Raw genomic sequence first — 27,749 nt, 5'->3', positions numbered from 1 at the left:
GTACACGTGAGTAGTACACGTCAATACTTTTTCCCCCTATTGACTTGAATTATTTGGATAACACTTCAAGGACTCTCCCAGCACGGTGTACAAATAGTCTGTATTAAAAACAGAGCCGCTACCTGCTACATCGCCGTTAATGTTCAGACGTTCAGCGAGTGTGGCTGTTATTGTTGAGGCCCTCCCCCCACCCGAAAAACACCTCGGCCTTGAAGCAAACGAATAAAAACAAGCCGCAATATGCCCGCCCGATGCTCCGACAAATGGCAATTAAGTTCATTTGTTGATCGTCAAAACATTGGGCCAAGTGTGTTGAGCGCGTTGCTCGATTCATGTTCCAACCACGGCCCAAAACCAGACCAGGAAACTCAGGGCAGATATAAATCTTCCCGGAGCACCTAAAATGCGCCCGGAACATTTTGTTCCGTTGCGGAACGCCTTTTCATCTAACCTGTGAAAGTTTACAGTCCCCAGCACTAATTACTATTTGCTGCCTTACTTGCAGCACTTCCGCACGCTTATCATACTAATGAACACCATTTTGCCCCGAAAAGCACGATGAAGAATGGGGGAGAAATATCACTGAGGAGGCACCTCAGGACTCACCCATTTTTAGTCGGAGTACAAGATGACTTTTACAAAGGATTGTTCTGTGAAGTAGAAAGCAGTGCCACCACCTACAGCAGTTCTATTTCATGGCCAGTGTTGCAGTTTGATTAGAGCAAACTTCCCCGGTAGGACTTCCAAGGATTCTAATGCCTGCAGAAAGGGAAATTTATGCTTCACCGGAAGGAAGCGAAAAAAGCAGGTGTGTAGGTATGATTCTTGGCATTGCACTTGCTAGTTGCTGGTTGCAAATTTGCATAATAGCAACAGCATGGTGATGCAGTTGTGTTGCTGCACACACACACACACACACGAACGCGTCGTTTAAGGGCCTCCTTTCTAGTGCACCGTGTATGCATCGGAACTTCAAACTGGGGAGACAAACCCAACCGCTACACAGAAAAGTAAACAGAACGGACACTCCCGCATCGTGTACATTGGCGAGACCCGCTTCGCCATGTCGTTCGCACGAGGAAGCGCAAACGATAAACGTAGACACCCGGCCCCAGAACATGATACTTTCTGGCCGTACCCATCCGGTGTCGCCTAAAGGTAGGCTACAGCCGGAGGTGAAGGCCTTATTCTACCAGGGTCACCTGCACGAACCGGTCCACGGTTCACCGAAGAAAGGCTTCCTCGGTGTACGATAGAACACTAGTCTGACACGGGAAATATTGATTTTACGGTGTACCTGGGGTGGGGGGAGCACCACCAGAAGAAAAGTCATGACCAAAAACGGTGTACCGTCGTCATGCTTCGTAATGAGTTTTCTCGCTACGCTTAAAGCCAGCTTCGCCAGCAAGCGCTTCATGTAAATAATAAAAAGATGATTAACAACGGCAAAAAGCGGTAAACCCGTAACCGGCTGCAGATCAGCGCGGAAGAAGGAACTACTAGGAAGCTTACGGTTAACTAAACGGAGCCTCAGCGCACGGTACATGGAGTTGAATGCCATATCCGGGTGTGACCAGCGTGCGGGATGTGCGTTTTTCCGCTAGCGGTGGCTTCCGTTCGCCGCCGTTTTTCTTCGTCGTTCTTTAGCTGCTCACGTTCCACCTGGGTAGGGCTGGGCAAAGGGCGGGCGCCTTGCTGACGCAGATGCGAAGAACCTTATCTCGTCTCGGTTGTGCGTCGACCGTGTCCTGTCGGCGAAATTCTCGGTATGTTTCCATGAATACCTCCGGAAGGCTGGGTATGCTTTTTCCTGTGACACCGTTCTTATTTCCAGCACTACTTGGATACGGTACTATGTTCAGTAGAAGTGCTCGGTACGATTCTAAACACTAAACTTTCTATAAACACATCAGCGTTGGCTAGGTTAGGTCGGGCACTGCTTCACGTACTCATCCATTTTTGCGCGTCATAGCAACAGAACGGAAAAGTGCACAGGTCATCGAGCCTCATTAGGAAGAAGGGACGAACTTCATCACCGAATCACTCGGGCGAGAAGTTTAGGATTACCCGTTCCACATGCACAACATCACAGGAATATTCACACACACACACTCACACAAAAACACACATTGGCATACAACAGAACGAGTTTCACAATAACTCAATCCATATGAATCGATATAATCACCGTAGCGTAACGGTGTTGCGTAGAATGATATATTAGCTTGATTGATTTTTCTCCAAAGACCAATGCTCGGCGACAATTCCCTGGGAGATAGAAGTTATTTCGCACCAAATAGCCTAACTCCGATGGGCGTGTTGACACCCCGATCGCACAGCACAGCTGCCACACACATATGGCCGGAAAGACTTCCTTTTCCACTCAAAACAAATACACAGTGCAAGCTGATAACGAACGAGCTTCACAGGACACACTACCCTCCCCAAAACGATAGATAGAGGATTGAAAATATGAACTTGTTTTTCACAAAACCACGCGCGACAACAGCAGTGCCTGCAGGACTTTCCGTGCCACCGCCTTGCAATGAAATGTCAAGCTACGCATAAAGGACGCTAGATCCAAAACATCAATACCACCGTACCCCGTACATTGTTGTGCTTGCACCAAGCACCAAGGACAAAACAATACATGACAGCTGTGCAATGAGGTCAAAGGTCAGCAACGGGCAGGATATTCGGGATGACAGTTCGTGGAACGGATTTTTATAAAAAATACAAATTTTGACAGGAAATTTGATTTCTGACATTAGTTATAAACCACAGTGTGATATTGTGAGGAATTCAGAAACTACAGCGGTTTTTAGAGGTAAAAGTCTTCATAAATTAGAGATAGATGAAATCATAAGTAGTTACCGCTCGTCACTTCTCTCTAGTTGCTTTCATTTAAATCATACTACTTCAATACTATAGTAATGATACGATTTTTTTTAAATTAGCTGTGGATTCAATGGGAGACGAGCTGTCTTACTCTGTCCATCTCTAGAGAAATGTAGTGACTTGCGGCTCTGTTCGTCCGTCTTAACTTAACCATAGAAAACACTAAGATTGGCAAGAAAATGTTGCAACATTACCAATAATGAATATAATTTTGTTGAAACGACCACTGTCCATCAAGTCGCGGTACTAGCCGAAGTGCTGCACATGCGCAAAAAAAAATCTTTACAAGCGCGTCCACAATGTATCGCAGCGAAGCCATATTTTGGCTTACTTTCTGTACCGGAAATTTGTCCGAAACTTTTTGTAAATTTTAACCTTAAATTACTGTCAAGTGCAAAAAATATATTGTAGTAAAAATAAAGTAAAATCATCGCGATAAAAACTAAATTTACTTACTGATATAGAAACGTTACGTGGTGTTTGGAACATATGGAATTGCTAACGAATCGAATCTGTCCGGTTTGTTTACGTTTTTCATGGGGAACTGTCAAATGTGACAGTTTCATGCAAACGATCAAACTGTGGTCAATCGAAGTTCTATTTAACTGAACGTGATATCCAGACAGAGTGGGTAGAGCATAATTAATCAAGAATAAGTAGCAAATAGTTCATAATTAAATTTAAATAGAAGCAACCAAATCAACTCTACGATTTTTAGCGATCGAAACGCAATTCTCAGAAGCTTGTCTTGAAATGCTTTGAAATTTTACTTGTTTTTAATAGCGTAGTTCAATTTAGGAAAAAAATACTATCAAGAAATGTTTGAACTAATCTGTTTACATATCCCAGACATAATGAAAACCTTGAGCAATCCAGTTTCCCTTACTGCAGACGCATCAACTAAGCTTCTTTGTTTGAAAAATAAGCAAACCGTACACTAGACTTTGGTGATGAAATTTCAGATCTGATGCTGATCTGATGGTCCGTGAGAAAATGCTCTCGATTAATTGATTCAAAAGCGGAGAGAAGCAAGATGAAAAACGGTGCTTTGTTTACGTTGTTTCACCACCCAAGTTCTTTACCCCTTTTTGCGTCTCATCGACCGTACAAAGCCGACCTACTTCTTCAAAATGTGTATCACACGCACACACACATACACACATACTGGCTCAGTGAACCATTTTCCCGAACCAAAAATTATTGCCATCAACAAGGATCTGGGGTGCCGATGTACTGCGCCCTATCGTGGCCAAGGGTCGTTAAATCAATTAACCCTGACCATTCGTCGACGTGCGTGGAATTTTCGTTCGTTTGGTATACAACACAACGAGAGAAAGAGGTGCAAACTCAAGGTTTTGCTAGGTGTCCAACGCACGTGCTGCTGCAAGTGGAACGATTTTTCGGCCGTTCGGTCACCCACTTGCTGGTTGTTTTAAGATAGTTCGTGATTTTTCTTTTTTGGGAATTAGCTGCAAAGCGCTGTGGGAAAATCGAAGTCGCCTACACACGTACACAGAGTATGGGAGAGTAAACAAGCCTTCATAAAACACCCAATGTAAATAATCATTAAAAATTCATACACCGTAGCGCTAAGGCAAAACACTACTCAGGGGGAATCTACAGTAGGGTCGGCATGTTGATGTGCTTTATAATGTAAAACATCTATTCCTTCATCATCAAAAAGAACGGATGAAAATTACACCTTTTTTTCTTCTTCTCATCTTTAGCATAAAAAAAAAGAACATTCTTCTTTAGCTTTATAACCAAGGGGAGGTCGCTGCTTGCCATTTATGGCTTCCTAGACCTAATATTAGACCTAATAGGGGCGGTCCGGTGGCCGAGGCGACGGCGGCGCCGGTCTTCACACGGGGCAGGGCCGGTGTTCAAATCTCATCCAGACCGCCTCCCCGTACGTAAGGCTGACTACTTTTCTACGGGTAAAATCAAGTCACAGAAAGCCAGAAATGGCAAGCCGAGACCTTTCGAGGTTGCATAGTGCCAAGGAAGAAGAAGAAGACCTAATATTACGCGTATAGCTGGATATTCCTTCCTGGGTATGTGGAGATGGTCCGAACGGGATTCGATGCGTGGTCCTGCCGTTTGCAGAGCAACGCCGCTACCGTCTCGGCTATTTGATCCTCGGAGAGAGGAATAAGTCCACGGGACCGGCTCTAGCTCTATAACAATTACTTTGACAATTACTTCAGGTGTAGTAATTCTTGAACGCAGGAATGAACATCCAGCACAGAGAGCCTTATAAACTCTTCTTCTTCTGCTTTCTTGACCCAACGACCTCTTGGGTCATGCCTGCCATTTCTGGCTTACTAGACTTAATGAAAGCGCGTAGTTGGAAAGTCAGTCCTCACTATTGGGGAACGGTCCGGATGAGATTTGAACCCCGGTCTAGCCGTGTGAAGACAGGCGTCGAAGTCGCCTCGGCCACCGGATCTCCCTATGCCTTAAAACAGGCCTAGATCTGCCAAGTATGTGGAGCGAAAGAAGAATTATCGCACAAGTAATTTTCACGAAACCCACACCATGTTCTTCAGTAATTAAAAACACCTTTTTGGACTTCCAAATGTATTAACTGTAACACCCCGACAACTGTCCCATTGCATCGTGAACGTTCCGAAAAGCTTACCAGCAGAAATCTGATTGCTTTGCAAGCAAGAGCGGAATAGAAAGTCCCCGTTTCGCAATACCGTCTTTTTCAGACAGTGAAGCACAATAAATCCCACATTCGATGACGAACGCTGATGGATGCACAGTTTTGCGGCCCCGGTGTCTTAAAACCTCCTATGCGAGACTTTCTCTTTCTGTAACCGGCGCGAAACCATTGACAACCACAAAGCCAAAACCACGGGAAATTGTAATGACAGTGAAACATGGGCCAACATTTTGAAAGTCAAATTGTACACCGTTGCCAACGGTTACCAACGGCGACAAAGCTGCGGGCGTACTGAGCCTCTCTCTCTCCCCCCGCCGAAAAATAAAAGCCTTTGTCACTAATGAGAAACTGTCAAGCAAACCGAAAGGCACATAAACATACAGTATATAAACGCACGAAGAAATGGTAATAAGAAAACGATGAGGAGCTTACGTCTTGTTCGAGGCTTTCGCTGGCAGGCAAAGTACGTCAAGGTATAGTTTCGTACCCGGGTGAAGATGCCACCGTCTACCCGCTGAACCTGTTGCATAGTAACGACGGCACAGCTGATACGAACACGATACGCGAACTTGAACGGCTAGCAGCTTCGAACCGGTCCAGCAGGTGACGGCGGGGCTGGTGTTACGCTTACCCGGCTTACCAACCTCTATGGTGCCACGCAGACTACTATCACGAGCTTTTCGACTCTCAGCTTCTTTTACTGGTGTGCATTGTTACTGGCGCAAAACTGTCCATAGATGTGTTTGATTTTCCAGCGGCCTTCGGTAGTTTAGTGTCGTTCGGTCGAGCATACGTAATGCTTTGCGCTTGCGGGTGAAAATGCGTGCACAATGCATTGGTGTCGCGCGGTTTAACGCTTGCCGAGTGGCTGCTATTCGACGTTCCGCGCCGCCTGGGCACCGACCACATACGCCTCCGGAACACTTTTTCCTTCCGACCACCCTCGCTGCTCGCTGTTCTACAGCATCACACAACACCGAGATGCACACGCGCACTTGAACACATAAACACAAAAACAACACACACACACAGAGGCGTTTTTCACCGAGAAAAACTCGCTTTTCTTCACATACGGGTGTAGTGCCTGGCAAGGGCAGTACGGCACAACGGTAACTGCGGTTCGATTCCGTTACCAAGCAACTGAGCACTGAACGGTGGAGCTTAGTAGGCGTAGCACACTGCTTCGGTACATCTTTGAACAGATGTTTACACTGGATCGAACGGTGCAGGGGAACTACACCACTACACTCTGTTGGCAGCACTGCTAGGGAAGATGTCAATACAAAACACGTACGCAGATTAGAAGCGAAACTTTGTACGAATATTCGGGAGCGTTACGCTACCAGCCCCGTACTCTATTGCCAAACTTCAATCGAGACTTGGTGCTGATCGCTACAAAACAGATGCCGATTCTTCTCCCGCTGGCGTCATGTGTCCGCATTTGGCAGGCACCAATAATGGTTTGTTTAGAACAATTAACACTTTCGCGACGTGGAACACGGTCTTGCGTTACTACTACACTGGCGTGCCGGGAGTAACGCTACTCCACTGCCTGCTGCCGATAAAGTGAACCTGAGTCTGACGATGTCGGTACGTCGAGGCGGCTGTCAACCACCCCTTTTTATCAACCAGCAAATATCTGGGGCCCTCCCTCCGGAACTAACCTCCGGCGCATACACAGATACACGCAGTTCCATCGTGGATGGTTGATTTGATCAAACTGAAAACATTTAACCTACGCGACCACACTATGTTCAGCCAGTGATGGTTTTCTCTGCCATACCGAGGTTGTCTGGCGGGCGACCGGTCCACTTGTCACGTCCAGTGCGGCTACTGTCAATAATTTCGACAAGGGTACAACCGTATGGCAGAGGATCCACTAGGTACACAACAGGGCTTCGTACTGCACTCATGAGTGATAACGCGGAGGGGTTGGGCTATCAGCAGGTGCGTTGTTTGGTAGTGATAAGATATTCAGAGGTGTCGTTTGGGCGCATATAATTTCCGGTTATGGTGTGTGCCATAACCATAACCATGGTGGAGACGTTCTGCTTGTCTAGGTATATCATATTGCGTAAATCATTATCTATTTGCGTGAGTTTGCTAGAGGATGATGCACAGAGCTGGGTTATTCACCAGGACAAATAAATGCTTGAGTAGGGGTAGAAATTTCAATAGGCAAAATTTCAAACTTTAAAGACTATTCGTCATTAACATGGCCACTCACAATAGGTTTCTCTTTTGGGGAGCTGATGCCATCGGTTTTTTTTTTTTATGGTGGGCGATCATTCGTCTCTGCCACCAGGAAATACCATCATCTACAGTCAGCAATAGCCGTTAGTCATCTCGCACGATCGCTTGATATGTGAATAACCGTGAACCAGCCGGCAATTGTTTGCGGAGATGAAGGTTGTTGCGTAAGCGCGGTAATGCATTGTGATGCATGCATATTTTAATTAGAAGTGCATGCCGCGGTAGTACTGCGGAGTGCAGCAAACACTCGATTAAAGTGTCGTTCACAATCACTATCGTGGAAGGGCGCCCCACAACTTCGCTGGGCAGCTTCACCATGCTATAGGCCTGATGACCATGAACAGTTCCACAGATGGATAAGTTCCGAAGAGGTTGATTTAAGCGTTCTCGGTAAGGTTCCCGCCCCAAAATGGATGCTGTTGAGGTCATTTGCTTTTACTTGCTTCTGTGAGTGAGTTTCTGAATTTCAAGCTCCTATTAGATTCCGATTACTTTAACATACGCTTTGACACAAACTTGCTTCTCCATTTCGAACGTTCCACACTGTTGGCCGAGATAGTTCGTAAAGCAGTGATTGTTTTTTCTTATTTATATCTCACATCTGGTGGCACGTCACGGTTCAGCGTCATGCCCTAATGGTTCTAAAATAAGAAACCAGTAATTTTGACGAAAACACACACAAAAAATCCCCTAAGCGCATCGGTGAGCAAGAAATGATCCTGCCGAGTTTAACACCGAGGTGAAGGTGTCTGCTGTCCGTCCGGTGCGGCCATTTAACTAGTGGGAGTTGTATGTTTCGAAATACCGACCGGTGCGCGTTTTAGGTTGGAGATTTTCCATCCAATTTTCCAAGCGAGCGAAACACAGCTCAAGCATTTTGGTGCAATGTATTATTTTGGTCCGATACATCCAGACACCGGCCCCACCGGCTTCAAGGCTGATCGTTTATTACGGTGGAATAGGATCAACGGTTTTTTGCAAGCTGGGGTACGGGGTTACAAAGAAATGTGTGAACGAAATGAATATCGTCTCAAATGGGGTCAATACGGAGAGGGGTACAGCCGGGCTAGATGTCAACGGGTTCCCTAAGCATGATGAGTTGTGAACTTCCAAGTGACGCAAACAATGTACTGTTTGATCGAGGGTTTCCATATGTGCAATTGGATAACAAAAACCACGTATTGTTTTAAATATGTGGACGTTTATGATTTGAGCTGATCGCACCATCAAGTGAAACTCGCTCAACGTTTACGACTACTTGCAGGGTTTTCTTCGGCTCGCAATGTAGAGTAATGCAATGTCCCAAGTCCCCAAAATTACTTATTATTTATTATTTATTCTTCTTCGCATTTCTTATAGGTATGTTGCGAACTGAATATAAACATAAACGTGTTCAAATTTATTAGTTTGGAAATGTAGATAAAAATCAAATCAATGAAACTAATTCATTTCTTTTAATTTCAAATTACAGGGGTTTTCAGTTGATAAGGCAAAAGCATCCATTTTTTGGCAGGTTTTTAGATGGAATGGCAAACAAAGCTAGTTGTTATGGCAACAGGGAAATCAAATACCTTTTATGTTGATGTCCTCAGATGATATTGCTATAGTAACCGTTGATATTGTACACGTCCTTTCAGCGCTCGGGTAAGTGCGTGCAATATCAACGGCTACTATGAGAATATCATCTGAGGACATCACTTTAAAAGATATTTGATTTTCTTGTCATATGAAGCCGTTTCCATATCAACGAGCTTTGTTTTCCATTCCATCTAAGAAGCCTACCATAAAAATTGATGCTACAGCCTTATCAATTGAAAAGCCCTGTAATAAAAAAAATCTTTTGTATGTTATCCAAAATCCATTATCCAAAAACGGGCATTTTACCGATAACTGGAAGTGACTGACTGTGTTTTTTTAAGTTATGATCAAAAGTTTATATTGTTAAGAGCATTGCTCAACCCAAACCAATTTTTCAACCTATTTTCCTAACTAAAACCCTCATATTTAGCAAATGTTTGGAGATTTATTTTCCATTACTACGGCTCCAAAAGCTTAAACTTACGTACATTTATTCATTTACGTAAGCAGATAATTGGAGGAGCTGCAAACCTACAGCTACAGTACGAGTTTTGTTTTGAACGACGTCAATAATGATCGCAAAATAATTACCGGCCCGGGCCTGTCGTTACGTACCGAAGACGCTAATTTGCTGTACTTTATGCTTCTTACCCTGTCGACAACAATAGTAAACGGGAATTACTCTGACTGTGTCTGTGTGAATTACATTGATTACACGCGCATTACAGTGACTTTATTGCTTCTTTCCTTGGTCGGTGCTGATGAAAAATTATATGGAAAATTTTTGGTTTAGTGTAAATGATTTAAAAAAATAAATTACGGGTTAGCGTAAATGCCTATCTCCCCAGGAAGTATTATTTTATTTTTAAAGCAACAACAAAGGAACAATATTTTTGCACCACACTGTGCGAACATCACCACATCAAAAACAATATTCCAGTTTCCCACGGTCACCGGACCACCCGTCTCCACGCCAATCCCTCCACCTGACTGCCAAACAAGCCGGGACGGCCCAATAAAACAACCGGCGCCGGTCTTTTCTCTCTCTTCTTTCGCTCGTTCCCTCACTTGAAACCCTGCAATCTCCGCAATCAATCGCGATCGATCGATATCAATATCTGTTGAAAAATTTACAACGTGGATCGGGCGTCACATTACCCCTGCCGGTGGGATGCTCGGGTGCATCGCAACTAATAACAGTGCAGCAGTGTGAACTGTGCAGATGCAACTGTGCATCTATACCAACGCAACCAACGAAGGGGCTAGTGAGGCAACAAAAAAAAGAATGAATCCACCGAGCAACATTGTGCGGTAGAGCTAAGGTGAAGATCAGAAAAAAGCGACACATCGGTGTATCTTCAAGGTTGGCATTGAAAAATATGACTTTTTTCCCTTGCTAAGTCAAGCGAGATGAGGTTAGGCGCAACGGATGACTTAAGCCATACACCTTTTATTTATGCGGCTTGGGTTTAACAAACCACACCAACACACATGCTCGGCTCGCTTAACCAATACTATCGCATCACAGGGTTTGTTGCATGAGTTTACAGCCATAAAAAAACATTGAAATTTATTTCGTAAATATTTAAAGTAAACTAATAAATATTTGAGCAACTATTTAGGTAGATAAATATGGGTCGAACTATCTGTAACGTTATTGGCCTTTCAGGCATGATGAGTAAGTGTGTTATTTTGTGTTCCAAAACTAATGTTTATATGCCTTGTTAGGTTGATTCGTTTGGCTGCAAAACATTTGCTTTGGCCCCGCGCACTCTGCCATTAGCCTTTTTTTTCTTTTCGTTATTTGGCACGAAACCCTCGAGAGGTTTTGGCTGGTCACTTCTCACTTTGCCTGTTTTGTTTTTTTATTCAAAGCTGCATGCGTACTGGAGTACGGTAGAGATGGAATTCGGATACCCGTTCCTACCGTACGAAAAACTGACACCACTACTATCGCTTCATTGCTCAGCTTTACACTTAAAATTTTAACTTAAAACTTAAAATGACCAGTGCACAGTATTCGCTAAACTAAACAATCATTGCACTGCAGATACACGAACATTCAAATTATGGTGAAAACCCCTGCAGCACTGATGCATACCGGAGCATCTGTTCGATCGTGAGCCGCGTTCGATGGCGCTTCCGTGGCAAAATGAGGATCGGTTTGCTTATTGATTATGCTGGCTTGCCGCATCGATAGGACACACGCACCGGACGAACAACGAGATCACACAACAAACGATCGTGCACTGCCGCGAAATTGATTCGAGCGCGTGAATCACACACCGCGACAGAAGTCGAGTACACAAGACTGCCGTGTGGCTGACATGTGCTACCGTGCTGGCTGCCCGGGTGCGGACAGTGGGCTACTGTGATTGGTGTGATAGTCCATAAAATATTTTAAAAACGAATCAGGATAACTGAATTAATTTTGTTTTAGATTTTTTGCGTGTCTTTATTTGTGATTATGTCAGATTTTTCAAAGCTGTTCATTAAAAAGGAAAATTTTAATTACTCCCTGGATTAAAGATAACTGTTTTTTGGTAGTATGAGAAACAATTAAAAACATTAATGGAATCTTATTTCCTATTAAAATATTTGCAGACTAGAAAATACATAAAACCAATGATTTTGCTTTTTTTTATTTCAATTTACGTTGTTCAAAATCACATTTAGCAAGTAATATTCACACAAGGTGTTGTGGATATGGTCGTAACACGTTGTGCAGTACCTTCAGAAGATAGTGTACAGAAGGGCAAAAAGACCCCATGGATAGTTTAGCCGAGAATTCAAAATAAATTTGGGAAGTGAATATACTTGCAAAACTTGGAACCTTTATCAAAATCGTTCTACATCAACAAACAATAAATAGTTATATTTTTCAAAAAAAGGATTTGTTATATTTTTACAAAAATAAATAATTTTTAAGATTTATTTAATATTTTTTATATGTTTTTAACTAAGATGTTTTTCTATTTGTATGTTAATTTTGTTTAGAATGTGCTGTTACCAACTTGTTACTTGTTGTACTATATTAGTTTTTTAATGCTTAATTTAAAAGCTCATTATCGTTATTACGATTCTTAGATGAAGTCAGGTGTCTTTCAGTGGTCAAGGCAATAGTAGCACCGGGCTTCACACGACAGGACTGGACATAAAAACTGATTCGAACCGTGCCTCTCACAGCAAGGGCCACATCCCGGGCTGTGTGGTATAAATAAGTCTAGTAAGCCACTATATAACCAGCCTGATCTGGAAGATCGTTAAGTCAAATATAAGGCAAAAATAAGTTAATTGAAAATTAGTACAAAAATTGTAGGGACTACGCCAAAAACCTTAAAAGATCTCATAGTTAAGCTCTAAAACAGCTTCATTACCCTCCCAAAAGTGTTTGATACTATGGCTAGCTTATGGCATTAGTGAGAAAAAAAAAATCACTGCATCTTGCACCATCTCGCCCACTTTGAAGATCCCGTAGATCTGTACGGTGTGGAAGCTAAACGTTGCCGCCGAATACGTACGGACGCGCAGTCAACGAACCGGAGGACTTGCCGTCACCGATTTGCCGTCCATCGTTTGACACAGATTTATGTGGGAAGCTTCCCCACTGAATGGTTTGAGCTTAACTCAATTTTGTCCTGATTTGCGTATGCATCGTCGCGCATATGCAGGCGCGGCGATAGCGGGGCAGGGCATAGGTCCGCGCTCGATGTTTTATTCAGCTGTGGAGTAATTCAATCTGCAAAGCTTAATGCACTTCGTTTCGGAGTGGGTGCTTTCGCAGTGCGGTGAAAAGTAATGGTGCGGTGGCGTTTGTGTTTATCAATTATTTGAACTCTTTTAACATATTATCTTTTCCCCATTCCACTGACAAAATTTATTTGCTTATCATTTTGCAGTGCTGTAGGTAAAATAGACCAAGCAGTAGAGCAAATTTTGCTCTTCCAGTACATCAAGCTCCATTGCATTGGAATAATATGGTACGTCTCCACTTCCTAAAATAATACCCACAACTGCCTTTATCTGATTCAATGCAAAAAGCCTCTAAAAGGCAACGTTTGATGTTTTAGATGCATTAAGGCGACTGTGAACGTCCGTACGCCCTTCCGAGTCGTTGCAAAACTGCTTTGGTACGGAAAATGTCGATATTGAAAATTTTTGAGCTCTTCAACGTACGGCCAATGTTCGATGAAAGCGGCTTCACACGTAAGCTTTCGCGCACACGTGCAACTAGCAGCACAATACAGCACAATAATAAGGCTTTATTATCCCGCCAACGCCCGTACGCAGAGTGCAGCGTTAACTGAAACGCCTGAATCACCGCGACAATGGCATTTGGAATGGTCTGATATTCAATTAGCTCCCGCTAGAATGCCGTTGAACGGTGGTTTGGTCGAAGCTTGTTTCACACTGCGTACCGATGATGATGCCATTTATTGGGTCACACAAATATCGGGAAGCCGGAAAATGGCACGTGAGTCATCGGAAGGCACCACCACTGACTAATGGCGTGATCGGAATTTGTGGTGAGTTTGCAGGAAAATGGTTGATGCAGTTTCATGCTGCACTTTAGTTGCACGGGTTTTTCTTTCCGAAGAAAGGTAAAAGGAAGGAAAAAAATCTTTTAAATGCAGTGCATAAGCTTAGTTTGTTTAGGCTATCGTTTTAGTACATCTTGCGCCTGGTAGTATGCAATGCAGCGCTTGTATGGTCTAACAATTGAGAAAACTGTCTGTAAGTGCATAATTTCAAGCGGCGCGATTAATTTACAATTAAATTGGTGATACTTTCATATGAAAAGTTCAGAAACATTAAAACACTGTGAAAAAAATATAAATGAATATCTAAAATAAAAACCACCAATTCTTATGAGTTTGCTGGCCCGTTTATGAACACTCATTCACATAAAGAGGAAGCATAATCAAACAACATTTAATAAAGTGCGTCATACTGTACAAGACAAGAGATCATTTCACTGTGAAGCAAAATGTAAATGTATCAACAACAAACACCACTTAAAACGCCTTATCACTCGTTAAACGTTGTTCCGGCACGTGTGTAAATCCCCTCCGGACGAATGATGATGACTAATTATGCTAAGATAGAATTTGCGCTTAATAAACCACCATCTTTCGGGAATATCTTTCCGAGTATTGGTGGGGTGGTACAAAACAAAACATGCGTTTCGAAAAACAAACAATCAACCACTTTGAACTGAAACCGTTCAAAAATTGTTACCCGTACATGGTTGGGGTTTTCATTAAACTCACGCACACTTTGCAAAAAAAAAAACACATCCCCAAACCACATGGCGAAGTGTTTGCGATGGGTGAATAAAATTGCTCCCAAATCCGGCAGCTCGTCACAGTATCGAGCAAGATCTCATATCAGAGACAGTGTACCTGAGCGAAGATTAACGTCTGTAGAGAGCCCAGTTTTTTGTTAAGCTGTTCAAGTGAAGAGAAGATGCGTTGCCTATCGTACATTAATCTGTTTGTGTTGGGTGTGTTGGCACTGGTGCTGAGCGCTAATGCAGATCGGCCATGTGGCTGCCCCAGGATATACGTTCCGGTGTGCGGTACGGATCTGAAGACGTACGCGAGCCAGTGTGTGCTGGACTGCCGCTCTGATTCCAACTATGGACGGAAGGTGGACCTGAAGCTGTTGCGTGAAGGACGTTGCAATGATACGGATCAGGTGGAGGAACACAAGTAATGCGCCTCGTGCAAACCGGAGACTTCCTCGTGAGAGAGCGAGAGAGTGCTCCTGCTAATGTGTATTATTAGGGGATTGAAATGGCCATCATCGCTTGACGTTTTTTCAACCCCAGCATGCAAAGAATAAAGAGTTCTAGCAAACAAGAACTGTAAGATACCTTAACATGACTAACGTTCAAGGGTGGTGTATCGATACGAAAGAAAACCCCCACCTGAACAAACAGTGAGGTTTGGGAGAAAAATAAGCGCGTACCTGGCACACTCGAATATGTTTGGACGTAGAATTTCTCACCCCTGGTCCCTATTTACTATCACAACGGTAGCTGTTGATATTGCGGCGAGCGGGTGGGCGAGAGGAGTGTGCAGGGAGGGCGCATAAATTACGTCAAATTTTGTCATAAGAATTCATTAGCCTTCGCTTCCGAATCATCGAACGTTGGGAAGCGATAAATTACAGTACGTCATCAAGCTAGCTACCAACCCTCCTCCGAATAAATCTCTTTGGGGAATAGGAAAGCAGTTAACCTATTTCTTAAAACAGGGGGAAAGTCCATTGGAAAAGCTTATATTGTCGACGCATTATACTTCCTGGATTATATAAGTGTGAGTGTGTGTGGTTGGTTCTTGTTAGGTTTTGTGTCATGATAAACAGAGGAAGCCGATGTCACCCATACAGAGAGACATGGCATGAGCCATTGTCGTGCAGAATAAATACGACGGAGGGAGGGTTGGAGTACACTGATTTAAAAATAGGAAAAATAAGAAATTTTTTTTAGCTATTGTCCAATACAAAGCATCTCTGAACAAAAGCTGGGAAATTCTATTTCATCTATCATTTTTAGAACAAACTGTATGAGCGCTGGTCGTGCGGAGTTATATGCTTGAAATAACTAGAAGATGAATTTAAAATAAATTTGTCCTAAAACTGGTGCAGTGAAGGGACGCTACAAGATATTCACAGTCCCAGGACGACAGGTAGACTCTGTTCAAGGGCGAAGAAAATCTATCAGTTTACTCCTAAAGGAAAAAGCTCAGTTTTGGCCTCATATCTGCTGAAGAAGAATCGCTGTACTATCAACTCTGACTCCCGGATTATAATATCACATGGTGACCCGTGAGCTCTAAAATGGCTGAAAAAACTTATCTGCAGATGGCGGATGTGCTGTGAACATATCAGTCGATTACGAGGCTTCTGTTCAGCTCTACATAATCTGCTCTAAACTCATATGGTAGAAAAAATGTGCTTATTCCTTGGCACAACAACCTTGCAAGGTTGTTGAGGGTCTCAACATGTGGCCACAGGTGTGATAACCCGAGCTGTCCGAAGAGAGAGAGAGAGAGAGAGAGAGAGAGAGAGAAAGTTTATGCGAGATAGAATGAGGAGATGAAGTAAAGGGAGATACATTTGATCGAGTCTTAGTAGTTATCCTATCGGTGTAAGGATGAGGCAGGATTTTTTTACCTACCTCATTTGTAGTTCTTCCACTTGTTAACTGCGTTTCAAGAATAAAACGATTGGAAAATACCAGTTTTTCTGTTTTCAAGTGTTGCTCCTGGCAAAAATGCTTCTCCCCTGGAAGGTCCCGAAAAATATTATGCTAAATATCTGTCTAGCTAAACAAATATGCAGCTAGTCTCGATTTTGTGCTCGAAAAATGTAAGACGAGCCTACAAAGCGCCTAAATGTAGGCAATGTGTGATCAAAGCTGTTAGCTCAAGTCTGGTATGCATTGGTACATTCTGCTGCCTTCCATATCAGGCGCTACAACCGCTTTGCGGTCTTGGCCTGCTGCAACAATCCTCGGTACCGCTCACGGTTTAGCGCCGTCGTCTGCCGTTCTGGCGGATGCATCAACGCCATCACTCCATCTCAATATGGGCCTTCCAACACCGCCTCTGTCCGTGTGCACGGCCTTAAAGTGTGGACGGTCATTCTGCTGCAGTATTTAGAAATCAGAATCTTCATGTATATATTAGTGCCGGAAAAAATCAACCGTCATCGATTGGTTGCAATTCTCACGAAATAATTCATATTGAATATAATTGAATTGTAATTTCGTCGAAGCGTCATGCGGTTTGCTGTGGTGAAGAAGCAGAAGCTATGACTTCTTACCTCATCTTTCATCTGGTACCGATAAACCTGCACGGAATGTTCCAACTATTTTTGCTCTCACCACACGATGTCCGGAAGTTGCTATATTGCCACCGGTACCGGTTCGGTACTTTATTAAAACAGTTCCAATATTTCCATTCTTTGACAAGCACACCATTCCACTCCATGGCCCAAAACTTTGTAATACCTTTTTCGGTTACCATTCACGACGGGCGGTTACGCACTCACACTGTAATCTACCTCAAACTGCTGCAAAAAGGGTATCAAAACTATGCTTGCAAAAACGATCTCGGGAATTTTGATTGCATACTTTCAGGCGCATATCTCGCACAACGCAATCGAATGCATAGTTTTGCGTAGCCATCCAGAATGTGTAGATGGAACAAGTCAAGTGAGGAATATTCAAAGCAAAAGTAAAGCGTTTTTCGTCCCCAATAGCTAACCAAATTGTCTGTTCCAGCCAAATGCCAAACATTCGATTTAGCTATTTAATTAAAACAGTTTATGGTGGCATATCGTACCCATTGTTTACGTCCGACTGTTTGTTTTACGACAGTTTCACCATTCAAAGTGCAGTCGAATGATAACGCCAGTAAAACACACACACACACACACACACACACACAGGAAGCCAACACAGCCCACATTGCCATCCGCATCGTTTTGTGTAGCGTAATAAATTGACCCATCGAGTGTGTGTCTCAATTTTCTCTCGACCATCGGACCAACACGCAGACCTGGCTTTTTGGGAAGCACGATGGCGCATCAATTTCCTGCTGTTTGGTGAAATTTTGCCCCTCCTCCCCCTCCCAATTTCCACCACGCTATCGCACTACTCCCGGGAGAGTCCCACGCCGTAGAAAAGGGGCGAACACTTCATCAAACCGCAGACAGGATGAACATGATCGAGTACGCTTTGTTCCGGAAATTGGAACCAGGTAAAGTCCATTCGTGCCAGTACCACGGGACTTTCCGATGGTGCTGTACCGTACGCGTCTGTGGCGCTAGGACAACTTCGCCTTACCCTCATGTGGACGATGATTTAGTGTGAAATGTCATAATTTGCCATTTTCCCACGTGTCACGCCTTCCTGGCTGTGGCGTGCTCCGGGATCGCATCGATGGTAAATGTCAGAAAAGGGGTGTCTGCTGGTGTTGTTTGTTTGTTGTTTTTTTTTTTTTTGGTTGATGTTTGGTTCCTGGTTCACCCTTCGCACGACAAGGCCGGTTGTCCTGTCGAAACGTTTAAGTTGGACCCGGAGTGGTCCGCGATGGTTTGGCGTGGTTGTTGTAGAAAGCAAACGTTATCACACCTACTGGGCAATGGCATGACATTTGAGCATAAATTAAACATGTTTTCTTACTTCCGTTTTTGTCACGTCAAATTGACAAAAAAATCATTAGGGGGACAGAGTGGGGTTTCCTTCTTGATTAAGTTTTACGCTACAATGTTTTACGGGAAGTGTATCGTGCGGTGTGAAATTAAGGGTCCTTAATTAATAGTGTAAAGACATGGTCTGGAACATTCGCGATAAAGAAGATTAAGTGCTTTGAAGACAGCTTCGAAGGTAGTGTTGCAATTAGTAACTATCAAAACAAGGAGGTTACCTATATTAGACGGATTATAAGGAATGTGATTGACATTTTGCACACTTTTAAGAATGTTTTTTTATTGCAGCAACTTTTCTGCCCAGAATGGGTATCCTTTTGAGTCGCGTCAATGTTTGTTATAGATAAGAAGCATCTATTTTGATCCTAATATTACATACTGTTAGGGGCATTAGTATCGTTATCTCAAATAGCTCTTCATAAAAAAGGTTGGGCAGCAGGTCGCTAACATATGAGCTGTAAATCCTTGCTATCTCGTGATGGCACAGCTTTAAAGTGAGAGCAGAGATTCATAGTGATAAATAAGCCGCAAGGTGAATGCAGAGCTTGGCAGTAAACCTTTTCAGAATAAAAGTTGCGCTCCAAGCCCTCAGATTTAAGAGAGTAGGGTTCAGTGTACCCTTCGAGTTTTCCATACCCGATATTCTTCTTCTTCCTTGGCACTACAGCCTCGAGAGTTCCTGCCATGTATCGCATTCTGTGACTTCATTTTATCCCTAGTAAGGTAGTCAGCCTTACGTACGGATGTGATTTTAACCCCGGTCCTGCCGGCGTTGTTATCGCCTCGGCCAACGGACCGCCTCACAACCGATATTAAGCACTTATTTATGAGTTCAAACCTTTAACATACAATTGTACACTGGTTCTTGCATAAATCACGTTATAAAATATGTTTTCTTAATTATCTGAACAGAACAAATGTGAAGCTCTGGCAAAGGTGTAAAGACAACATGGGAAAACAAAGACCGTAGTATCCCGTAAAAATCAAGTTGATTTAACATTTCTGTAGAAGGCAAAGGCCCTTACGCGACCTAAGTAGTATAACAAAAGCGAAATTGTTATAAAATTATTAATTTTTAGTAATATTTAAGGCTCGTCGCTGTCGTATTGTTTAATAGAATAAATAATTATTTGTTTGATAATAAAACTATTATGCAAGTGGTGGAGTCTAGAAATAATTTTTATCTGCACAACGCTTAAAGGTATGCAACACACTATTTAAATAACACCTCGAGGTCGTGGAATATAACAATAAACATGAATTATAGATTGAAAACCGGTGAGTCATGTCATTAAGAGTGTTTCTAATAGTTTTCAAACCTTAAGAATTCTTCCTACATACCAAAATTGCATACTTTAAGGCGCTTCTTATCCTGCAAAGCAAAGAAGTTACTGGCAAGCGATTTAAACCGTTTCAGCTGCCTGTATGAAGTATTATCGAACAGAACAGTATAACCACCACTCTAATTCATGGTTACTTTCATCATATCACCACAAATTCTCCAAAAAACCATTTATTTGAAGCGCATTGGTAATTTAATAACTTAAAATAATTCCTTGCAAATAATTGCAGCGCATTGCATTCGGGCAAATTGCATTTCCAAACTACCCCAGCCCACAACCCCCCCCCACCCCCCCTCCCGCACATAACCAAAACAAACACTAATGGCCTTTAAATATTATCGCTCTCAGTTTCCCGCAACCGTTTCCCGTCCCGTTACTCGTGAATCCGCTTGCAGACGGAAGCAAGCAAGCTAAACAGAAACGACCCGGGGGAAGTTGCCCCGGTTGATATTTAGCGGAAGCGCTACGGAACGGAATTTAATAAATATCGATCAAAAACCGACACCGAAGCTCGATGTCTACTCAATGTCGAGATTTGCTGCATTGCTCCTGCTTGCTTGCTCCGAGCACGAAGCATAAAGCGTACCACCGACCCAGCACCGTCCGGACTCACCCTTTTTTTTACCCCCCCCGCCCGGTTTTTTGCAGTTGCAGTGAAAACATGTTGGACGTGTTCTCTATCGGAAAAATCGGCCGGAAGTGAGGGATGGTGCGGGCCGTTAAAGTATTTCGGTTTTCGAGTGTATGCTCTTGCACCACACCTCCACGATCCACGGGACAGTTGGGAAAGGGTTTGTCTGTAGGGGGGGATTTTTCCTCCGTTGTGGCGTGAGGAATGGGAAGCCTTTTTCCATAAAACATTTTCCAGCGACAGGAGCGATGTTTGCATTTGCAAGTGCCATTTTGTAGGTGTTCCTTTGCGTGGGCATGTGGGCTGTACCTCGTTTTCGTTCTCGCGTTCTCTGTGCATACATTTTATCACTAAATGTGCACTCAACGATAATCTAGTGCATCTCCGTTGTGTCTATTGTTTGTGGGTTAGTGGAATTATTTGCCAATGCAGCCCACGTGTTTCCGCTGAGCATTGCTGGTTGTAAAGGAATCCATTTGCTGGCACGGGTACATAACATCCGCTAACAAGTGTATTCATTATGATTCAGATAAGAGGTAAAAGCTCGGCAAACCAAATACTGGTGTGGAATTGGTTTTTTGTTCCAAATTGATAAAAGTTGAAGTAAAATTAATTTTCCAAACTTGGCAACAAATTTTACAAAACAGGTTAGCGATGCCGGGCAGCGCACAGCATTAATTCAGCTGAAAGTGCGAAAAAATCCGCCCCCGGGCAAGGGATGGCAAGGTATAAAGGAGCAGGAACCTCCTTAAGCGGTTATGATGAGGACACCAGCATCGCTTGCACAATGCTTTTACACACGAGATTGGTCCCGGGGTCGGGTCTCGTCTTCCTTCCCTTGTTTTTTTTTTCTTTTGCTTTGCTACGCTCTAGTCATTTTCCTTTCGAGTAAGCTTTCCACGCCAACAGGCGATTTCTTATCAGACTCAGCAGCACCAGATACCCGCCTCGTCTTTCAGCAAGGCGGGAGATGAAGTCATGGCGCAGGAGTGAAAGGAGGTTCTCCACAAGGATGCAACGTTCTAGCACACGCGAGTTCATTAATGCGTCAAACGACGAGGCAAACAAGTGTGGCACATTGCGTCGCATGTGTGAATGTGTGTGGTCCTTGAGAGAATCCGGGGGTTTTTTTGCACAAGATTAAGCAACCGGCGACCGAGTGTGGTGTGGTTGAATAACTTGTTTTTTTTCCCCGGAAAAAAGGGTAGTGTTTTTTAATTCGGTTGTGAAATTCTTTGATTTTTTTTGGTATCAGGATATTTGGAGAAACTATAGAAAGGGTTAAGATAGGGTTAATACCTCTTCAGAAACCAGAGGGTTGAGTATGAAAATATTTATTTGGCTTTTATGCCTTTTTTTATGGTGTGAAGTGTTTTTAATTTAGAGTATTTACATTTAATATTGGCTTTGTTTTGAAATTGTTATTGTAAAATAAACACCTCAACACCAGCTACTGACATTAGAATTCTCTGTAAAAACTCCAGAACAAAGTATAGTCCGATAAAAAAAAAACTTGAGTTAAACTCTATAAGGTTAAATGACATCTTCTTTGATTAACTGGTTTTAGTCTATGACATAAGTATCAGTTAAGCACAACATAAGCTCCTTAGAAGTTTTCAACCGTAAGGTATGGCTGCGAGCCGACGTTTGTCGATCGAACATCCTCCCCCTTCTGGTGGCAGCATCAACGCCATCACTTCAACTCAACTTGGGGCTACATTTGTCTTGGTGTACCACAGCTAGCTGGGTCGTCCGGTGCTATTCTCATGACGTACCCAGCCAAACCGTAGCCTGCCGAGTCTAATTCGCTGCCCAATGGAGAGATCTCTGACCGAGATCGAGGATTATTTAACTGTCTCTTCTTCCCTACACTACAACCTCGAAAGGTCTCGGCCTGCCATTTTTGGCTTACCAATCAAGTGATTTTACCCGTAACAAGGCAGTCCAGGCCTACGTCTGGGTAGGATTTGAACCCCGGTCTTGCCGTGTGAAGACCGGCGCCCCTGAACATCGCCGTTTATCTCCAATCCAAGGTTTTGTGCCGTCTGTTTGACTACTTTGGTAAGCTTCTGCTACATAAGCATGTCTCAAATCAATGCTGTCTATGCTTTCAGTGTAGATGGTCTTCTAATTATTCACCTCAGAGTCTCGGTTGGACCTGTCCTTTAGTCTGGTAGCCAATGGCCCTGAGAGATATTGGCCATTCTAACATGCCATGTGAGCTTGTCTGACCAAAAGAGCTAATTGCGTAGCTTTTCACTGGATATGCTGTCATATGCGGCATTAAAATCGATGAAGAAATGGTATTCGTAGCTGCTATTCCGTCCTCTACTCCATGTTTTGCCGCAGGGTGAAGTTTTTTTTTTACTCATCAAGGACGGTCTGTTCGTTTTGCTCGGTTAAAATAAGTACTTATGAAATACAGTATCTGACAAAGTTTGTTAGCAAAGAGCAGTCTGGTGGTCACACAGCAGGACTGTGGTTCAAATCCCGTCCGGACCTTCCATTTGTAGTGAGAACTGACTAGCCACCTACGTGGTATTAAGAAGTTAGTCACATATGACTGTTTTGTGCTGGATTATAGATGAGATATAATAAAAATAGTTGACTCTCCAGAGCTTCCAAAATGTGTCAAATATAGTTTAAAAAATTGCTTAAGATAAATATAAACCATGCCTGGTTATCGAGACGTTGAAAACTTCATACGCTACTTGGTTAAAAACATTGCATATATCTAGGCGCACGCTGATCTTTGGTCCGAATATAACCATTCAGTGAGTTGCGTCAGATACAAATCGATCTAAGTCATGAATTCAAAAAGGTTTATGAAAAAAAAACTTAGGATTGATTTAGCTTTTAAGTGCTTTTGTTTTGTAAAGCTCTGGTGTGCATGCACCTCGTATCGTTTCGTCCTCCACTTACCTGCATACTCTTTGCACTTGCGGCGCAAAAACGACGACTTGAGACAGCGCGGCCGATCCCGCAACGGTGGCCCGTTCAGCTCGATGTGAGCCTGCGAGCTACGTTTGCGCGAGCTGCTGCTGACGGACGCGTGCGACTTCATCGAGTTCTGCTGCGACAGCTCCGACGAACGCCGGGAGCGCGATTTCGCGCTGGCACTGTTGGCATTGGAGGCACTGACACTGCTAGCCACCGGGTTGGGCTGACTAAGGCCCGTGCTAATACTGCTACAGTTCACGGCCGACCCGTTCGTGGCCAGCAAACCGCCGGCCGGTGTGGCACTGGTGGCACTACCGTTGCTCACGCTGTTGGACAGAAACAGCGAGCTACGGCGCCGGTTCGACCGGTCGTTCGGTGCGGTCCCATTCTCCGCACCGAAGATCGTGTAGATCGACCCGTCCGCCATGCCGGACGTGACGCTTGGCAGTGGTGAGGTGATGGGCGTAATGTCACCCGGATCCAGCAGGCTGCTGAAGCGCAACTGTGGCCCGGACCCGGAAGCGCTACGTATCGAGGACGGTCGGGCGAGTGGAGTCGGCAGCTCCACCACGACCGGCCCCCCGCATGGGGGCGCGTCGGAGGTGGTGGCCGGCGAAACGGTCCCATCCGTCAGGGGGGTCGTAGGTGTTTCCGGTTGCGCAAAGATACGTGCCGGAGGCGGTGTGTTCGGTAGGATCGCAATCGGCGACAGGCTGTTCGGGCTTTTGCGCATCTTTTGCACGGCACTGCAAACTGCACCACTGTTCGTTCTGCTTCCGTTCGTTGGCGTTTCTGCTGTACGTACCCGCACCGATTCCACATCCGGTCCGGTGAGTGTTCAGTGGGTTAATTCGATTGCGCTAGGGGGTTGTTCGGCGTAACGCATGACGGCACGCAACCCGGAAGTGACCCGCGGCTCGGTACGCGGTTCCAGCACGGAGCGCGGTCGACGTGGGCAAGAAGCGACACATTTCGCTGGATCACAAGTGGAGCGATTTTTGAACACGTTTTCCATGTATGCGTTTGCGTTAGCTTAAGGGCAGTGGAGCGGATGTTGTGTTAAAATGCACTTTGTTTGTTTTGTGTTTTGAACTTTAGTTTCATCACTGTGTTTAACTCATTTCATTTTGTTGTTTGATTTGTATTTTCTCAGCTTATTCTTTTATAAAAAAGATTATATTTATCTATTTATCTATTAAAAAAGCTGACAACGGAAAAGGCAAAAAAGTTGTGTAAAAGAAATAAAAATATACAAAACTGATACGTTCACAATCGACTTTTCAAAGTTTTCATACATCATATCAATAAAATGTAAAACTCATTGGGATGATCATGTTGCTCGGTTTTATCCTTAGTCAGTTTTGTATTTAACACATTTATAATCATCTTCAAGCCTGATAAATTGATTTACGAATTGTAATTTCAATAACAAAATTAAGAAAAATATATAACTATGCTAAATGTTACAAGAATAAATGCAAATATCTATAAATAATGTGAACATAATGTATAACTCATGAAGGAACCAAAAATCTACCGGTAAACCACTTGACTTGACAGGTCATCGATAATTAGATCGAATTTATGCCCTGGCTGCGGAGGTACTAACAAGCATAATAACTTCCTTTACACACACACAAACACACCAAAACAATGAAAACTCAACCCAATCGTACCAATAAATATGTTCAGCTCAGATCCAAACTTCCTCCCACCCCCCCTTTCATACTGCTCCATACTCCACGTACTGGACCGGTACTGGTTGGCACCGGGGTTTTTCGGTCAGAAATAAAAAGCAATAAAATCGCGTAACACTTCGAGCTCTGGGCCGGAAGCCAAAAGCTACGTGCTACGAGTCTTTACGCGTGAGTTAAAGCAAAACGAGGTCCGTTCGGATCCGGTCCATTTTTTTGCGCGTCCCAATGCGTTTCATCAAACAGGAGCAACGTACCCTGCGTGAAATGCGTGAAAAAAACATTTTGAAACAAAAAGAAGGCAAAAGAAAAAAACGAAACACGAAATAATAACGAAGTGTGACTAAGAATCGTTAAATTTTCCACCATCCGCACACATTAACGTGACACCGTTGAACCGTTAATGGGCTGGATTTGGGAATGATGTTTGAATGTTTATGCTTGTGCGTTTGTACCAGCAAGTGATGGGAAGGAAGGAACGAGAAAAACAAAAACATTCTAGCGGACGGAAACGGAAACGAAATTTAATTATTAATTCAAAAAACCGACCGAGGTCAGTTGTTTGTGTTGTGTGCCATCAAGGTCAAGTTATTTTTGAACCAAACAATGTATGGAGTTCATTTAGTTTCATATGAATAATTGTAAAAGCATGAAGAAACTGAGAAAGAATGTTTAAAATTTAAATCAATTTTGTTTAACGCCTGAAAGTAGGCAAACACAATACTTTTGACCACTTTTTGCAAGTTAATGATTCTTTATCGAGAACTTTTAATTGAAAAATTATCAGCCTCTTAGACTGAAAGCTTTCGCCTTTATTTAACTCTTTTCTGCAGGACAAGGCTGTAAACATGTCAGGGACGTCATGAGAATGGCATCGACTATAATAGGACCTTAGCTAGCGGATGTCAGAACAGGACTTTCCCTTTGTAGTTTCCGGTTGCTTCGAAGCTTTGCAAATAATTCGCATTAAAATGACAAAAAAAATCACCCATATACGCCTGAAAGTATGCAACAAAAATAAATTTGACGCTTGTTTATCAAGGCGTTAAAATTTTATACTAATTTGGTTGCGTTATTTGAAAATTTTATTTAAGACAGTTTGTAAAATTCGTTTGAATTTCAAAATATTCGTAATAAAAGCCCAAATCTGCAGGCTCCTCAGGAACGTCATGAGAATTCTACCAAACATTTCAGCCTTAGCCGTTTCATTCACGACAGACCAGTTAGCAAGCGGATGTTGACCACCGACTGAGGCGCTTACAACTTCATCCACGTTATAATTGACATTTAGTATCGATTTAAGCGTTAAAAGTATACCAACAACTTTTTTTGACATCTCTTTTACCGTTATTATCCGTTCCCGATAACCACACCGGGGAAGGAACCGTAGCATGAATGTTCGAATTTGAACCAACATAGAGCGTAGGCCGAATCGCCCCGAAGCAACGCTGCGGGAAGCACAGCTCATTATAAACTTATTTACTCCCTTTCGTAGGGTGGTTGGATCATGTATCCGGATCCGATCTGTCTTTATGCTAAATAAATAAGACAAAACAGACCGTTCCTCTTGCTTAACCTTGCGTTTTGTGTTTTTTTTCCTAAACTGATTCCGGAGGACGCTAAAGATTGAGGCCGAAGCGGAACCGAAAGCCTCCCAAAGCAAACGATCAATATCGGTCCTGCAAGGGAAGGGGATTGTGGACGGGAGTAGATGGCGGAAGGGGTATTTTTTGCCTTCGGTTTCGATAAACGTGCGACGAAACGTAGATAATAAATTGGCCAGCATTATGTACCCAGGTTGGCTTGAAACAATTTATGTACCGCTTTGCTTTAACCGAGCGCGCCCCGGGTGCGGGGAGCCATGAATCGCAAGAGAAAGAGAAAGCAACCAAACTCATGGTCACGATGTTTGGTGTAAGCTGACTGATCAATCGATCGAAGAAAAGCCCCCCGATTATGATGCTTCAAAAGGGGGGAAAGTGTTGTTCAAACATTCTGTGCTAACGTTCTGTTGACAACGAAACCCCCAAAACACATCTATTTATTACCCCACCCGCGGGATAAACATTGGCGAAAAATCTCATCATTTCAGCCTCATTAATAGACAGCCAATCGGTTCGGTTCGGTCCGCCGTCAATCATTCCGAACGGTGACACACTTCACAAGCTGCACCGCATGCAAAGCAGCGGCCCTCTCTAGCAATGCACCGACCGTTTGCAGGCAGAACAGATTCATCTCAGCAACCTACCCCGTTCACGGTCACGGTGCTGGTGGAAGATTTTACGAATGGAATGTTGGCGGCAGTATCGTTCAGGGCAGCACGTGCCAAAACAGTGGTTTTACAATTGGTGCAAAATATTACTGACCACCGTTCGGGTCGTTTTTCGCGCCAAAGCAATCGGAATGCACGTACCAGGGGTGGTGTTCAATATGGATTCCCGGCCCACCCCGAAACCCGTCGATGAAAATGATGGGGGTGTGTCAGCAGTGTTGGTTTCGGTTTGATCGGTGTGAAGGAGGAGGCC

The 27,749-nt window shown here is 43.5% G+C and overlaps 2 protein-coding genes across 31 annotated transcripts in view; one reads left to right on the top strand and one right to left on the bottom strand.

Moving 5' to 3' along the window:
• The window catches only part of LOC118503523 (probable phospholipid-transporting ATPase IA), a 62,799-nt gene that overhangs the window by 23,424 nt on the left and 11,626 nt on the right, over positions 1 to 27,749 (bottom strand). For 6 of the 30 annotated variants that reach the window (XR_004905191.1, XR_004905190.1, XR_004905192.1 and 3 more), the window contains exon 1: positions 23,513 to 24,649. The exons of 4 other annotated variants lie outside the window; for them this stretch is intronic. Coding sequence is in view for 22 of the 26 variants with exons in the window: in XM_036036887.1 (XP_035892780.1) it covers positions 23,513 to 24,263 (751 nt within the window). In the remaining 4 variants the exon portion in view is untranslated. 20 more of the 30 variants (XM_036036893.1, XM_036036908.1, XM_036036909.1 and 17 more) reach the window with 14 other exon arrangements.
• Positions 14,751 to 15,277, top strand: LOC118503529 (trypsin inhibitor ClTI-1-like). Its single transcript, XM_036036914.1, has one exon. The coding sequence runs from the start codon at positions 14,864 to 14,866 to the stop codon at positions 15,110 to 15,112; it is 249 nt and encodes an 82-aa protein (XP_035892807.1). The 5' UTR covers positions 14,751 to 14,863; the 3' UTR covers positions 15,113 to 15,277.

The sequence above is a fragment of the Anopheles stephensi genome, chromosome 2 (genome assembly GCF_013141755.1).
Source record: "Anopheles stephensi strain Indian chromosome 2, UCI_ANSTEP_V1.0, whole genome shotgun sequence".
In the NCBI taxonomy this organism is placed as follows: domain Eukaryota; kingdom Metazoa; phylum Arthropoda; class Insecta; order Diptera; family Culicidae; genus Anopheles; species Anopheles stephensi.
The sequence above is the reverse complement of the archived record's forward strand: the minus strand, read 5'-3'. Positions and strand labels throughout refer to the sequence as shown.